Source organism: Hemiscyllium ocellatum, chromosome 6 (genome assembly GCF_020745735.1).
Source record: "Hemiscyllium ocellatum isolate sHemOce1 chromosome 6, sHemOce1.pat.X.cur, whole genome shotgun sequence".
NCBI lineage: Eukaryota > Metazoa > Chordata > Chondrichthyes > Orectolobiformes > Hemiscylliidae > Hemiscyllium > Hemiscyllium ocellatum.
In genome coordinates this window covers 97389088-97405286 of record NC_083406.1, presented here as the reverse complement: position 1 = coordinate 97405286, position 16199 = coordinate 97389088, and the positions used below count along the sequence as shown (strand labels likewise).

Sequence of the window (16199 nt, the reverse complement as noted above, 5' to 3'; positions counted from 1 at the left end):
AGTGTGCAACTAGAAGAGTTTATTAGAACTGCAGACAATAGTAATAGTTAGATGAAGTAGAACCAGAGAGAGTTGCAGCAGACTCAAAAGTTAATGGCCTCTTCAGTATACGGCTGAACTTTGATACCCAGACCTCAAGGTGGGCAACATTATGAGGACAGAGCAACTACCTACGATGGTGTCAGCTCTAACCAGAACTCCTCGGCTAAATTGACGAGGGTCTGTGGACAAACTACATCGGAATGCAGGATCTGTGACCGCATATGTCTTGCAGAATAAGCAATGAGACAGTCAGGTTTATATTAAGGTTTCGCTCACAGAGAATCACAGAGTTTGTTCGGCAATAAATGTACGGTCAAGCATTCCTTCATTACACAAGCAGTAAAACAAAACACACTCGGTCTTTCATTGGCTGCACTGGCAATCAGCCATTCGCCAGTATAACCGCTCCGGACTGAATGGCCTCCTTTGCTTTGTCGGCTGTGTTGAGACTGTGGGGACGGAAAGCTGACTAGTTTGCTCTCGCTGACCTGGCCCCTCTCACTCTGTTGGGGTGCGTGCCTGTGACTTGCCAGACACATGAAAAATGTGAAGGGAATTTAGACACAAAATCGCAGATTGCCTCCGTTTTCCAGAGGACTGGGGGTGGGCGGGGTTGGGGGCGTGTTTTTTTTTAATGTTTGTTTTCTGGGAGTTTAGGTCTGATTGACGGCTTCGGGGGCTGAGCTGACCGGAATATTCATTCCCCCGCCTCGCAGACTCGCTCTGCTCCTCGGAATGTGTGCTGAATATTTCCTGTCAGGCAGAGCGGTACAGTGAGACACTCGGGGATTGACTGTGTTATGTGTGCTGCGTGCGTGCGGGAGAAAGACTCAAAATCCAGTCTCTGTTGGAGGGAAGTTCTTTTCTAAGAGATTCAACCTTTTCGGACTTCAGGGAGGATCCGCGCGGAAGATGTAAGTACTAGCTGAAATAGAATGGCACTTTAGGAGTTTCACAAATTAAGTCCTTATTTTTTTAAAACATATAATTATTAGGGCAAACAATTATGGATACATATCTTTTAAATTTATTTTTCCCAATTAGTTTATAAGAGTTCCATGGGATTATGGTTTTCCAAAACAATCGTGAAGACCAGTTTTGATTATTTAGTGGCGTCTCACGTCCCCTTGTCGATTAAAAAGTTGTTTAAGGATTTAGTTCATTAAACAATTCCCCGCTGTTTGAGGTGGTTGCCAAGCTCAGATTCCAGACACATTTTGACGCCGACAACGCTTTCTTCAGAGCCGGCTCCTTCCAACTGGACCATCCCGACAGACGTTCAAATGGCAACTTTTTTTGGGGGTTTAAAAAAAATCCGATTGAATAAACAGTTCTTTTTTTAAAAACCTCTTGTTTCAATCAGGGTTTCCCAGAACGGAGGAAGGCAGCATGAATAAGGCGGCTTCAGAAGAGCTCAGCTGAAGTTCAATGGAATAATTATTACCGAAGGAAAAAAAAGTCTGCAGAGGGATCTGTGGCATTGCTGGGGGAGATGTCTTCAAGTCTAACTTGTGTCGGGATGCTGTGGGCTACGCTGTCTCTGCTGTGTGCTGCAGCCTCCTGCACCGGCTTCTTTATGCCCTACTGGCTGCTGGGCTCCCAACTCGACAAGCCGGTCAGTTTCGGCGTGTTCCGCCGCTGCACCTACCCGGTGCGCCAGGAGGGTCAGCTGCAGTCGGTGGTCATGGTGGAGCAGTGCGGCAGATACGCCTCTTTCCTGGGCATCCCCAGCCTGGCCTGGAAGATCTGTTCGGTGGTGACCGGGGTGGGATGCGGTCTCCTCCTGCTGGTGGCGCTCACCGCGCTCATGGGCTGCTGTGTTTCCGAGCTCATCTCCAGGACAGTGGGCAGGGTGGCTGGAGGCATTCAGTTCGTGGGAGGTAAGTGCCTTCAAGTGACACAGAGGACTGACTCTGCGTGTGTGTGTGCAAAATGGGTCTCAGCAGGGGACCACCACTCATTTTCATCTACTGCACCTCGAAAATAGCATGTACAGTTTAGTTAACTGTAGACTGTCACGCCATGCGTTTGTTGTGAGAGACACTAATCCTTGCTATGAACATGCCCTCAGACATCAGATTGGAGTCAGAATAGTAGTTTCGTGAAATCCCACCTCCTATTTCCATATGCTTCAATATGACACATTATTGTTCATTTGCAATGACCATAATTGTAAGCCTTGGAGAAAATGCTGGGGAGGTGAGGCAGCATTAAGATGTAGAGATAGCTTTTGTTATTTACAGTTATCCTTGCTTTTATTGATGTACTTGATTCATTTATGTATGCTCTCCCTGCCTCAATGGATTAGTGGTGTGCTGTGTTTTGCTTCACAGAAAAGTGTTTTGCTCCAGGAGGATTTGAGCAGCTAATCTGTGCTGAGATTTCAGTGCAGTACTGAGGGGCTGTTACACTGTTAGAGGTGCTTTATTTTTGATGAGCCTCCAGGTATCCAATGAGGTCTGTGCAAAGAAATCCTGTGTTACTATTCCAATAATAAGCAGCAGAGCTTTTGGGTCCTTTGTCAACAAATACCACTTAAGGGGGTTATCATCATAGAATCACAATGTTTACAGCAAAGAAGGAGCCTTTCAGTCAATCATGTCTGTTCCTGAGGGAACAATTCACCTCGTGCTCCTCCCCTGCCTTCTTTCCATAACTCTGTACATTCCTCCATTAAAGTTAATCAATTCCTTCTTGAATTCTGTGGTAGAACCTACCTCCAGCGTACTCCCAGGCAGTCCATTCTAGATCCTAACCACTGATGTGTTAAAAAGCGTTTCCACACATCGTTATTACTTTTGCCAGTTACCTTAAATCTGTGCAATCTGTGATCCTTTCACCAGTTGGAATAGTTTATTTACCCTATCTATGCTGCCCATACCCATGTGACTTTGAATACCTTTATAAATATCCTTTCCGTCTTTGCTGCTCTGATGAAAATAATCAAACTTCTCCAATCTAAGTACTGGAGTTCCTCATTCCTGGAACCATTCCTGTGAATCGTTTTTACATCCTTTTTTGTGTCAGCTTATTGATATTTGACTCTCTTGAGGGAATTGGAAATGACAAAGTAATTCATTGGTTTTGAAGCACTTTGAGATGTCCTAAAGACACATAAGCTATTTTATAAATGCAAGATCAATTTTTCGCTGAATATATTGAGACTAACTTTACTGAAGAAAAATATCTTAAAATCTAATAATTTTAGTCACATTTATGAAGACAGATGGTAAGCCTGCCAAAAAGTATCATAGGATATGAAACAGTATGGTAAACTGAATAATGGTTTTACTGAAATTGGTTTAATGAGACTCAGAATAATGAACCACAGAAGAACAGCGATTGACTGGGTTGGGAAGAAGCCAAACTGCTTATGTTATACTCTAGAAACTTGATGGTGCCAGATACAGGAAGCACTCTGATTCCTAAAGAATGGTAAAGCAATCGCTTTGTATCTTCAATGCATTTGAAAGCAATTGTTGTAAAAATCTGACTTGCATGAAAACATAAATAAACATAATTGTAAAAGCAATAATGAAATAAGAAGAGTTATGCAAAACTGAAAACTCCTTTGTCGACATAAAAGCAGCTCATTCTGGATGTACAGTTATGTATAGTTGTGGGCAGAATTACATGTGTATGTTCAGCTTGAAGTCAGTTGAAATCTATCACTGTGGTTATGTGTGGTAGCTTAGAACTTGCATGAACATATGTAAGGTCATAGTGTGGAAGTCTGATGTAGCATTGCCAGTTACTCTTTTGATTTATATGTTTTCTTCCAAGTGTTTGCATTGGTGATGATGTCAAAGATTTTGAAAAAGTCAGATGTACATTGTCACTGCTGTCGATTCTCATTCCAAAATGCTAAGGAATCGTTATCCTTGAGAGTTAAATGAAGGATTTAGTAAGTATGGTTACATAGCAGGTTCCCACATAAAAATACAAGTGACAAATCTCCAAATAATCAGCCTCATGACAGAACCAGAAAGTGCTGAATAAACTCGGCAGATCTGGCAGCCTCTGCAGAGAGAACAGAGTTAACATTTTCATCTCTGAAACCAAAGGGGGCTGGAAAATGAAGGTTTTTATGCTGTTGGCAAAGGGAGATGAGGAGTGAGTGGATCAGCTGGTGAGGGTGCTCAGACCAAATACCAAAAGGAGTGCTAATGATAATAGAGGAAAGAAATAATAAGAATAGGTTCTACCTGTGAGTGTTTAAAAATAGTAAATAGGTCAGCTCTGCAGAGGGGAATTCCATGCAAATGTGATATTGAGTGAAAGAGAGTTGTGTAATTAAAGTGGAGGATAGTATTCTTGCTCTGAACTTGTTGAAGTTAATGTTGAGTCTGGAACACTGTAAAGTGCGTGAGCATAAAATGAAGTGCCGATCCTCCAATTTGCATTGGGCTTTCATAGAATTCTGCTGCAATTGATTGATTTATTGTCACGTGTATAGTGAAAGGCTTTGTTTGCAAGCAGTACAGATAGATCATAGTAAGCAAGGATGTACAGATTAAAGAAACTTAGACAGAGGCATACGGGTTACATGCACAAGGTATACAAGGTCAGCATTATTGAAGGCCAGAGAGTCCATTCATCAGTCTAATAACAATTGAGAAGAAGCTATTCTTGAACCTACTGGTCTGTGTGTTCAGGGTTCACGTATCTTCTACCTGCCAGAAGAGGTTGTAGGAGATCATTACCAGGGTGTGATGGGTCTTTGATGTTGGCAGTCTTTCTGCGGCAGCGAGAAATGTGAATTGAGTCCATGGATGGAAGGTTGGCTTCCATAATGATCTGCCAGCAGTTCAGTAGTTTCTTACAGTCCTGGGCAGAGCAGGTGCCATTCTAGACTGTTATGTACCCGGACAGTATGCTTTCCATTGTGCATCTGTAGAAGTAGCCTTCTTCTCCAGCACTTTAGACTTTTTTCAGATCACCAGCCATCTGCAGTATTTTGCTTCTATTGATAAGATCACTTTTTTGTTGTCCCAGATGTCCATATTCTTCAAAACATACAGCCCTCCTAGATTTCTCAAGTCGTCTTCCAAAGATTCTGTTGTGCAATAGTTTATAATTGCACAGGTGCAGCCTGCCATGCAGCTTCGTTGGTATGTCTGAGACTAAATGGAATGAGGCTAATTATACTTTAATTAAGGGATAATTGAGTGAGATCTGGATATGGATATATGTGGAACAAATAGTCTGTATGTTGAGTTTTGTATTGTATAAGCTGAAATAAAACTGATTAGAAAAGCATATACCTGGACTTTGACTAATCTTTAATCTTTGGCATTTAATCTGGCACTTTAACAAATTGGATTCTTTTCACATGTGAATCAGACAATATGTTGTGTCGAAACATTAGGAACAAGAATTTTTAATTTTTCATACAACTTGTCCAGAGCTGCTGAGCTAAATCTGTGGTTCAGCTGCACATTAAGTGACCTATTTACCTGCCAACATTTCAGGGAATTGTGCCTGGTATGATTTTAATAACGCAATATATTTTTGTAACTTTTAACGTTCAACACCATCAGTTTCAGCTGTGCTGCATTGTCAGCTAGCCAGTGGTAAATTTAATAAAATACTATCCCTGCTGTTATGACATTGCAATGACCGAGTGATACCACAGTACTGCTTAAACCAACCATGAACTTATAAAAACTACAAAAGACTATGGAAATACAATGCTGTTCTCTATTGAAAAAATCAAAATGCTACTCACTGCAACTTTGGAAAGTATTTCAGATCTGTAACATTATAAATGTTAAGCTAAGTGATGAATAACAATTATATTCCTGTATGAGAATAAGTTGATTGCACCCCTTTCTGAATAAAATGAATGAAGGTATGCTTTTCACTGTGAACCGTTGTAACTATTAGATTGAGGTTGATTTGTAAGCATTTGTGGTTCATTCATACTCGTTCTCAACGTTTGTACTGAAGAATTAATAACAACTGTTCAAAACTCTGATGCTTATTGTTTTATGTTGCCAGTTCTGCTCTGGATGCTATCGCTGGAATCAGCCAGGCAAGCATTTGACCTTTATGCTTAGTTTTGAATTGGGTTACAAAAGCAGCAGAACTTTGATGTGCTCTTTGAAGAGGCTGGTTTGTAACACCACCCTCTCATTACCCTTTTCTTTCTTTATCCATTGACTACACTTGTGAGATTTGACTATTTCAGTATTGGCATCATGTGGTCAAAGTGAGGAAAAAAATGGCTACATATGTAGATCACAAAATAAGGAAGAGAAGTGAACTGCTTAACATAATTGCACAAATGTAGTTACAGGTAAACTACTAACACAAAAAGAAGGATTGATTTGGACATATTGCAGAGCATATACACTTACATTCAGACATAAGGATGGTTTTTGAAATTTAATCTGCATGGGATTGCCCCAAATTTTATAAGAATTCTTCCTTGATACACAGAATTTAAGCGCAAAGAAGAGGTTGCAATTTAAACTCATATGAGAGAAAGGAAATGGGATGAGGGGGTTGGTCCTGGCAGTCAGTTAATAGAATAAAAACATTGTTAATTTTAAAACTGTACAGTTACGAAACAAGTGTTAGATAAATTAAATGATGCGTTCACAAGCCCTCCTCTGGACTTATCCACGCACTTACAAATTAGAAATTTAATTGTCAATAAATGTGCAAGTGGGTTAATGAGTACTTAGGTATTAATCGGAGGACATGGTTGTATTTTGTCATAGCTCAGCAAAATGTAATCATTTCACAGGTTTTACTTTTGTTTCATTTTCATTCCCGTGAGCACATAGAAAATGCGAAGACTCAAAAATACACAGAAAAATAAGCATAGTTCACAAAAGAAAACATAATTTGGTAACATTGTATGAAATTGGAAGAAAATGCAAGTTAAAATGGACTGCGTTGACCTTTTGTAATTCTAAAATGTTGGTGTTTATGCTATAGCTGCATACAATATCTTTTCTACATATTGTTGGGTATGAAATCACGAGTTATTGCTAAGCTCTACACTAATTTGATTTGTAATGACTGTTGCTAGGCATCAGTGTACATTGTGGATTAGTGGTGCTGGAAGAGCACAGCAGTTCAGGCAGCATCCAAGGAGAAGCGAAATCAACGTTTCAGGCAAAAGCCCTTCATCAGGAATAAAGCAACAGTGTACATTGTATTGAATGAGAATTTCTTTGGATTTATTTAAGCAGGCCCCTCTTATACAAATATCTAATTACAAAATGTAGTGTGCATACAGTATGAAATATTTGTTTGTGTAACATTTTTAAAATCTTGCTAATTTGCAGCAGGAATTTTGCAGTTTAGCCAATAGAAATGGATGACAGAGTAAAAATGCCCACTGCTCGTTCTCCGAGTTATTTGGAACTATAACATAAGCAATTCACACCAGGTCAGTCTAAGTGCCTGATCTGAATTTCCTGCTGACTTTAGCTGCAAATCAAAAGTCTCGAATGCATTGCGTAGGGAATTTAATACCTTGCAACCCAAGAATTGAGGTCTGGCGATCTTCTGTATAAGGCCTGTGGGGAATATCATGTTCAGATTGTGCCATGCTGCAGGGCTAAAAGTATAAATTGAATTTGAGTCTAGCAAACTGTGCAATGGGATGATACAGCAGTCTGTGAGTTTCTCATGTTTATAACCAGTGTTGAAGGCAGGTCGATACTTGAGACATTCAGCCCAATACAAGGGAGTTTAGAGACTACTCGATAACATATGTTAATAATTCATAAATTACTGCTATATGTTCAGTTCCTCTGTGTTGATTTTATATTCTGCAATTAATAGAAAAGAAATTCACTTCATCTGCAGGTTGTTGTAGAACAGAGGTGCGGCAGTGATGGTGTTATAACAACCTAACAGGGATGTATTGATTTGAGACCTGAAATTTGCACCAACAGATGTGTTTTTCCATTGATCTGGATTGAGCTTAAAATGTCCATTTACACAACTGTTTTTACATCACAATATCAAATGCAGGTTTGAACAAAATTGTTTTTGACACCCTTTTCTTCATACCCTCTAGTCCACTTCTCACGCCAAGTTAAACGTACCTAGTTGTGATTTGTGGCACAGAGTGACAGGAGATTTTCATGAGACAGTTGACATCAATACAGTATGGAAGCCTGAAATCTGAGATCAGTAATGGAGGATTTTACACTATTTATATTAGCAACTGTGAATTAATGCCTGCAGACCAAACTCTTAGATTAGCTTCATGTGTATCTTGTCATTACATGCTTCTGCTTCATTGCTTGGTTACCTCAAATACCAATTTACCTTTCTGTTAATTTCCTCTGTGTATGTCTATTTGCATTAAACAATTATTGGTATCATAGCACTGCCCATTTGCTGCTGCTTACATTACAGCCTTCTTTCTTGTTCAAACCAGGAACAATTAAAGCTAACAGCATCAGAATACACCATCCCATGAAATGAAAGCTTAGGAAAAGTTCAGTCATCGAGAATCTTTGCTATCTTATTGCTTCATCCTATTATCTGCATTTCATCAAAACAGTTGAAAAATATGAATGTAAATACCTATAAGTTACAAGAGAGACAAGAATGGAATTGGACCACTGGAAAACAAGGCTGGAGAAGTAATAATAAGGAACAAAGAAATGATGACGGAACTGAAGAGGTACTTTACATCAGTCTTCACGTTGGAAGATACCAGTAGCAAACCAGAACTTCAAGTGTCAGGGGGCATAGGTAAGTAGAGTGGCCATGCCTAAGATGCTGGGAAAGCTGAAAGATCTGAAGGTGGATAAATCACCCTGACCAGATGGACAACATCCTGGCATTCTGCAGGAGATAGCTGAAGGGATGGCAGAGCCATTTTTCAGAAATAACTGGAGTCGGGGGGAGTCACAGAAGACTGGAAAATGTTTTAATTTAACACTCCTGTTTAAGAAGGGAGAGAGACAGAAGACAGAATACTATAGGCTGGTTAGCCTGACCTTGATTATTGAGGAGGTTCTGGAGTAATTGGTAAAATAGAGCTGAATCAGCCTGTCTTTATCAAGGGGACGTCATGCATGACAAATCTCTTAGATTTCTTTGAGGATGAACTTGCAGTGTGGGTTGGTACCTGGGACTTCGATGTTGTGGCCATTACAGAGACGTGGGTAGAACAGGGACAAGAATGGCTGTTGCACGTTCCAGGGTTCAAATGTTTTAGTAGGATCAGACATGGGGGTAAAAAAGGGGGAGGCGTGGCATTACTTGTCAAAGACAGTATCACAGCAGTGGAATGGACGATGGAAGAGGACTTGCCATCTGAGGTAGTTTGGGCTGAGGTTAGAAATAGGAAAGGTGAGGTCACCCTGTTAGGTGTTTTCTACAGGCCTCCTAATAGTCCTAGAGAAGTAGAGGATAATATTGCGAGGATGATTCAGGAAAAGAGTGAAGGTAGCAGGGTGGTTGTTATGGGGGACTTTAACTTCCCAGATATTGACTGGGAGAGCTATAGCTCGAGTTCATTAGATGGGTCGGTGTTTGTACAATGTGTGCAGGAGGGTTTCCTGACACAATATGTCGACAGGCCAACAAGAGGGGAGGCTATATTGGATTTGGTTCTAGGTAATGAACCAGGCCAGGTGTTGGACTTGGAGGTAGGTGAGCACTTTGGGGACAGTGACCACAACTCGGTGACTTTTACTTTAGTGATGGAGAGGGATAATCGTGCGCCGCAGGGCAAGAGCTATAGCTGGGGGCAGGGAAATTATGATGCAGTGAGGCATGACTTAGGTTGTGTGGATTGGAAAAACAGGCTTCAAGAGAAGAACACTAATGAGATGTGGGGATTGTTCAAGGAGCAGCTACTGCGTGTCCTCGATAGGTACGTACCAGTCAGGCATGGTGTAAAGGGCCTTGTGAGGCAGCCGTGGTTTAGTAAGGAATTGGAGTCCCTTGTGAAAGGGAAGAAGGCGGCATATGTAAAGATGAGGCGTGAAGGTTCAGTAGGGGCGATTGAGAGTTATAAGGTAGCCAGGAAGGAGCTAAAGAGGGAGCTAAGAGAAGCGAGAAGGGGACATGAAAAGTCTTTAGCTGGCAGGATTAGGGAAAACCCAAAGGCTTTCTATAGGTATGTCAAGAATAAAAGGATGACTAGGGTAGGCATCGGTCCAGTCAAGGATAGTAGTGGGAAGTTGTGTGTGGAGGCGGAGGAGATTGGAGAGACATTAAATCAGTACTTTTCATCAGTATTCACTCAGGAACAGGACACTGTTGCTGATGTGAATATGGAATCACAAATAATTAGAATGGATGCCCTGGAAATATGCAGGGAAGAGGTTTTGGGAATATTGGAAAGGATGAATATAGACAAGTCTCCTGGGCCTGATGGCATTTACCCCAGGATCCTATGGGAAGCTAGGGAGGAGATAGCAGAGCCATTGGCCTGGATTTTTATGTCGTCATTGTCAACGGGAATAGTACCAGAGGACTGGAGGATAGCGAATGTGGTCCCATTGTTCAAGAAAGGGAGTAGGGATAGCCCTAGTAACTATAGGCCAGTGAGTCTGACTTCAGTGGTGGGCAAAGTCTTAGAGAGAATGGTAAGGGATAAGATTTATGAACATCTGGGTAGGAATAACGTGATCAGGGATAGCCAGCATGGTTTTGTGAAGGGCAGGTCGTGCCTCACAAACCTTATTGAGTTCTTTGAGAAGGTGACTAAGGAAGTGGATGAGGGTAAAGCAGTAGATGTTGTGTATATGGATTTTAGTAAGGCGTTCGATAAGGTTCCCCATGGTAGGCTAATGCTAAAACTTCGGAGGTATGGCATTGAGGATACATTAGAGGTTTGGATTAGGAATTGGCTGGCTGGAAGGAGACAGAGGGTAGTAGTTGATGGATTATGTTCATCTTGGAGCGCAGTTACTAGCGGTGTACCACAAGGATCTGTTTTGGGACCATTGCTTTTTGTTATCTTTATAAATGATCTAGAGGAAGGACTTGAAAGCTGGGTAAGCAAGTTTGCGGATGACACAAAAGTCGGTGGAGTTGTGGATAGTGAGGAAGGAAGTGGTAGGTTACAGCGGGATATAGATAAGTTGCAGAGCTGGGCGGAAATGTGGCAAATGGAATTCAATGTAGCTAAGTGCGAAGTCGTTCACTTTGGTAGGAATAACAAGATGATGGATTACTGGGCTAATGGTAGGCTACTTGGTAGTGTGGATGAGCAGAGGGATCTTGGTGTCTATGTACACAGATCTCTGAAAGTTGCCACCCAGGTAAATAGTGCTGTGAGGAAGGCATATGGTGTACTGGGCTTTATTGGCAGAGGAATTGAGTTCCGGAGTCCTGAGGTCATGTTGCAGTTGTATAAGACTCTGGTGAGGCCTCATCTGGAGTATTGTGTGCAGTTTTGGTCACCATACTATAGGAAGGATGTGGAAGCTTTAGAACGAGTGCAGAGGAGGTTTACCAGGATGTTGCCTGGAATGGTAGGAAAATCTTATGAGGAAAGGCTGAGGCACTTGGGGCTGTTCTCATTGGAGAAGAGAAGGTTTAGGGGAGATCTGATAGAAGTGTATAAGATGATTAGGGGTTTAGATAGGGTAGATACTAAGAACCTTTTACCGCTAATGGAGTCAGGTGTTACTAGGGGACATAGCTTTAAATTAAGGGGTGGTAGGTATAGGACAGATGTTAGGGGTAGATTCTTCACACAGCGGGTTGTGAGTTCATGGAATGCCCTGCCCGTATCAGTGGTGAACTCTCCTTCTTTATGTTTATTTAAGCGGGCATTGGATAGGCATTTGGAAGTTATTGGGCTAGTATAGGTTAGGTAGGACTCGGTCGGCGCAACATCGAGGGCCGAAGGGCCTGTACTGCGCTGTATCCTTCTATGTTCTATGTTCTATGATGTAATGAGTAAGTTAGGTGAAAGAAAGCCAGTGGATTTGATCGGTTTGATCAAAGGCTTTTGACAAGGTGCCACACAGGAAGCTCTAAGATAGGATCCTTCGTTATAGGAGCCTGATATTGGCATGGATAGAGGATTGGCTGACTGGCAGAAGGAAGAGCGTATGGATAAACAGGTCTTTGTCAGAATGGCAGTCATTGATTAACAGGGATTGTATTGGGACCATAACTGTTTATGTTGTAGCTTAACATCCAGAACAAAAACTGAGGGCATTGTTGCTGAGTTAGCAGATGATACAAAAATAGGTGGAGGGACAAGAAATGTTGAGAAAGCAGGGAGGCTGCAAAAGAACCTGGACAGGCTAGAAGAGTGAGCAAAGAAATGGCAGATGGAATACAATGTGGGAAAGTGTAAGGTAATGCACTTTGGTAAGAAGAATTGAGACGTAAAGTATTTTTGACATGGGCAAAGGCTTTGAAAATCTGAAGCCCAATGGGACTGAGAAGATGTAGTTCAGGATTCTCTTAAGATTAACATGTGGGTTCATTTGGCAGATAGAAAAGCAAATGTAATGTTAGCATTCATTTCAAGAGGGCTAGAATACAAGAACAGAGATGTACTGCTGAGACTGTATAAGGCTCCGTTCAGATCGCATTGGGAAAAGTAAGCAGTTTTGGGCCCCATATCTAAGGGAAAGATGTGCTCACGTTAAAAGGGGTCCAGAGGAGGTTTACAAAAATGATCCAGTTGTTGAAGGGCGGTTGAGAATTTTGAGTCTGTATTTGATGGGGCTTTGAAGGATGATGGGGTGACTCAATGAAACTGACAAAATACTGAGACGCTAGAGTAGACCTGGAGAAGATGTTTCCACTCATCAGAGAGATTAGGACCTGAGAGCATAGCCTCAGAATGAAGGTACAACCCTTTAGAACTGAGTGAGGAGGAATTTTTCCAGTCAGAGGGTGGTTAATCTGCAGAATTCATTACCATAGAAGGCTGTGGAGGCCAAGTCATTGAGTATCTTTAGGATAGTGATAGATAAACTCTTGATTGGTAGGGGGATCAAAGGAGAATGAGGTTGAGAAATGTATCAGCCATGATCGAATGACAGCCGACTTGATGGGCCAAATGGCCTAATTATGCACCCTATTTCGTATGTCTTTAAGGGATTTCTACATGGTGCTGATTGTGCAATTGCTGTTTCAGTGGAGATCATTTACTTTTTAAATTATGTCAACCCATCTCCATTCTAAATATTGTGTTATCTTCAGAAGCCTGTGAATGCATACTTTCCCACTTGGTTTTCATGCAAAACATGAATGTCCATCCATATGTATGTCATGATGATTTTCTCGCTGAATCATTAACAAAATTCTGTGATGTCACAACCCTGTCCCCTTGCTTCTGATGAAACTGGTGGCAAATACACTTTTAAAAACAGGTTACTGAAGCGTATCCTACTTATGTTAGCAATTATCTGCATTTAAATGTTTGAAAGCATTCATACCATCCCATTCCCTCTGTATGTACGGAGGAAGGAGCTATTTGCCAGAACTAGGTCACGAAGTTCAAAACTCAGCAGGAACTTCACTGTAGAAACAGGATGCTGGGCATTGGATTGTGCATATTTCAGTTCTGATTTGTTGTATATAATTTTGCGTTGTGTTGGCAGTCAAAGTATATGTCCTTGACTTCATTTTGAGAGTTTTCCATAAAATGTGGTCAAGTCAACTAATGGTTCCCTCCATGACATCTCTTTATCTTTAATGCAAGGTAGCATGCCACAATTTATGCACTTGACAGGGGTCATTAGATTTGTTTAGAGTTAACTTCTGACTCTTTATGGTTTCATGGTTTTCAGTCTTTGCGACTTGAGTATTTTGTACTCCTTTAGGCAAACTAATTTTATGAACCAGCTAAGTGGAAATGAAAGTATATGTTATATATTCAGGAGTAAGTGAATAAAATCTCATCTTCACCCAAATAGATATAGTTTTGCTTTTATAACAGGTGTTTTTAGAAAAAAAGCAAAACAACACCTGGCTTCTGGATATTTGAAATCAAAAGCAAAAAATGTTCCAATGGCCCTGTAGAAGAGTCATATTCTCAAATGTTAACTGTTTATCTCTCCACAGATGCTGCCAGACCTGCTAAATTTTTCCAGCACATTCTCTTTGTATCCTTTATAGACATTCTGGGCATGCATTCCATGAAAAAATATTTGCTTCATTTTCTTTAAATCCAAGCAACTTTTTTTGAGAGGAATCCGTTTTCCACTTTTTTAGTGATTCCTTGCGCTAAGAGGACATGAGATTCAAACCATACTGTGAAGACTGCACTGCAGTGTAGGCTGACAAGTTAGTGCAGCACTGAGGGAATACTGCATTGTTAGAAAGGATGTGTGTCACTTATTGCAAACTGAAAGCCCTGTTTCTTTTGTTGTGTTAATGTAAAAGATTCCATTGTGTAGCTTAGAAGCAACAAAGCTCTGCTGGTATTCTGGTCAATCACAGATGCTACACCACCAAACAACACTTTTGCCATTTCTCCCTAATATTTATGGAACCCTGTTACTTGCAGGTTGGCTGACTTAATTCCCTAAATTACTATAACTGTTTTGTGGTCCTTTTATTCTTTGATAGGGTGTGGATGTCAATGTGTTGCCCTTCCCTAATTGCCTTTGAACTGAGTGGCTTGCTAGCCATTTCAGAGGGCAGTGCAGAGTCAACCACATTGCTTTGGGTGTGAGGTTACATGTAGACCAGACTACGAAAAATTGGCAGATTTCCTTGTAAATTGTAAATTTCACTAGTGACCAGTCCAGTGACGATACCGCTATGCCATCATACCTCCACTTCTCATAGACTGCGTAGCATTTTGGGGAATCCTGAGGATGTGATTAGATTAGATTACTTACAGTGTGGAAACAGGCCCTTTGGCCCAACAAGTCCACACCGACCCGCCGAAGCGCAACCCACCCATACCCCTACATTTACCCCTTACCTAACACTACGGGCAATTTAGCATGGCCAATTCACCTGACCCACACATCTTTGGACTGTGGGAGGAAACCGGAGCACCCGGAGGAAACCCACGCAGACACGGGGAGAACGTGCAAACTCCACACAGTAAATCACCTGAGTCGGGAATTGAACCCGGGTCTCAGGCGCTGTGAGGCAGCAGTGCTAACCACTGTGCCACCGTGCCGTCCACCCGAAAGGTGTTTGGTGAATCCATCCTTTTTATGGCTGCTAGGCACTATCTAATATATTGACCAAAGGGGTGCTATCCATACCTAAATATCAACAAGCTTGTCACCCAAGGCACAGCACTGCCAATGTTAATCCTGCTCCACCTGTCTTCCATCACATATATATACTTACCATAAGAAATGTTGCACATTGATCAGATATAGCAGTATGGTTTTCTCGTTCCTACATCAGTAATTCCCATGCTAGTTGTCATGTTCTGTTAATACTGCCTTAACAGAAATTAACTAGCTTAGGACAGATTGAACTGGGGACTTAATATATGACTCTGCTATTTACTACAGAAACCTGTCTAATTAATTGGAGAGAGATAAATTTCAATTAATTTTTTTTTGTCCAATATTTTATGCATGGGGTCTCCTCAGAGCAAGGGAGAAAAACCAAATAACATTGTTAACATAAACCTTCTAGCATTGACAAGCACAATTTACTTGTAATTTAATGCTTCTGACCTTAAATTAGTTGATAAATCTTGTTAAAGCACAAAATTCCAATGTGTTATTTATATTGTTTCATTCAAATTTCGAAACCAACTGACGGACATATGAATTAGGAGCATGAATAAAGCACTCAACTCTTCGAATCCGCTGTGCCATTCGATATGATCATGGCTGATTTTAACCTCAATTTCATCTTCCTGCCTACACCAATAACCTTTCACCCCATGTTTATCTACCACTGCCAAAATTTTTAAAATTCAATTATTCTGTCTTCACTGCTTTTTGAGGAAGAAAATGTGAAATTGTCCAAACGTGTTAATTGCAAAAGCGTAGCACGCAAGTATCCGAAGATTTGGTGCCTTTTGTGAGAAAAAGAAGCTTCTTATTCCTGCCTGAAAGAGGCAATCTTTACTTTTTAAATAGTGACTTCCAGTTCTAGATTCTCTCACCAGAGGAAACGTCTTTTTCTACATCTACCCGGTGAAGTCTGGTCAGGGATCTTATATGTTTCTATGAAGTCTGGTCAGGTTCATATGTTTCAGTGAAGTCCCCTCTTACTTTTCT

The 16199-nt window shown here is 41.1% G+C and overlaps 1 protein-coding gene across 1 annotated transcript in view; it reads left to right on the top strand.

Moving 5' to 3' along the window:
* The first annotated feature begins 715 nt into the window (after nt 1-715).
* The window catches only part of LOC132816823 (LHFPL tetraspan subfamily member 6 protein-like), a 161661-nt gene continuing 146177 nt past the window's right edge, over nt 716-16199 (top strand). The window contains exons 1-2 of the mRNA XM_060826791.1: nt 716-956; nt 1406-1922. Of these exons, the coding sequence (XP_060682774.1) occupies nt 1535-1922 (388 nt within the window). The 5' untranslated portion in view covers nt 716-956; nt 1406-1534. The remainder of the gene's footprint in view (nt 957-1405; nt 1923-16199) is intronic.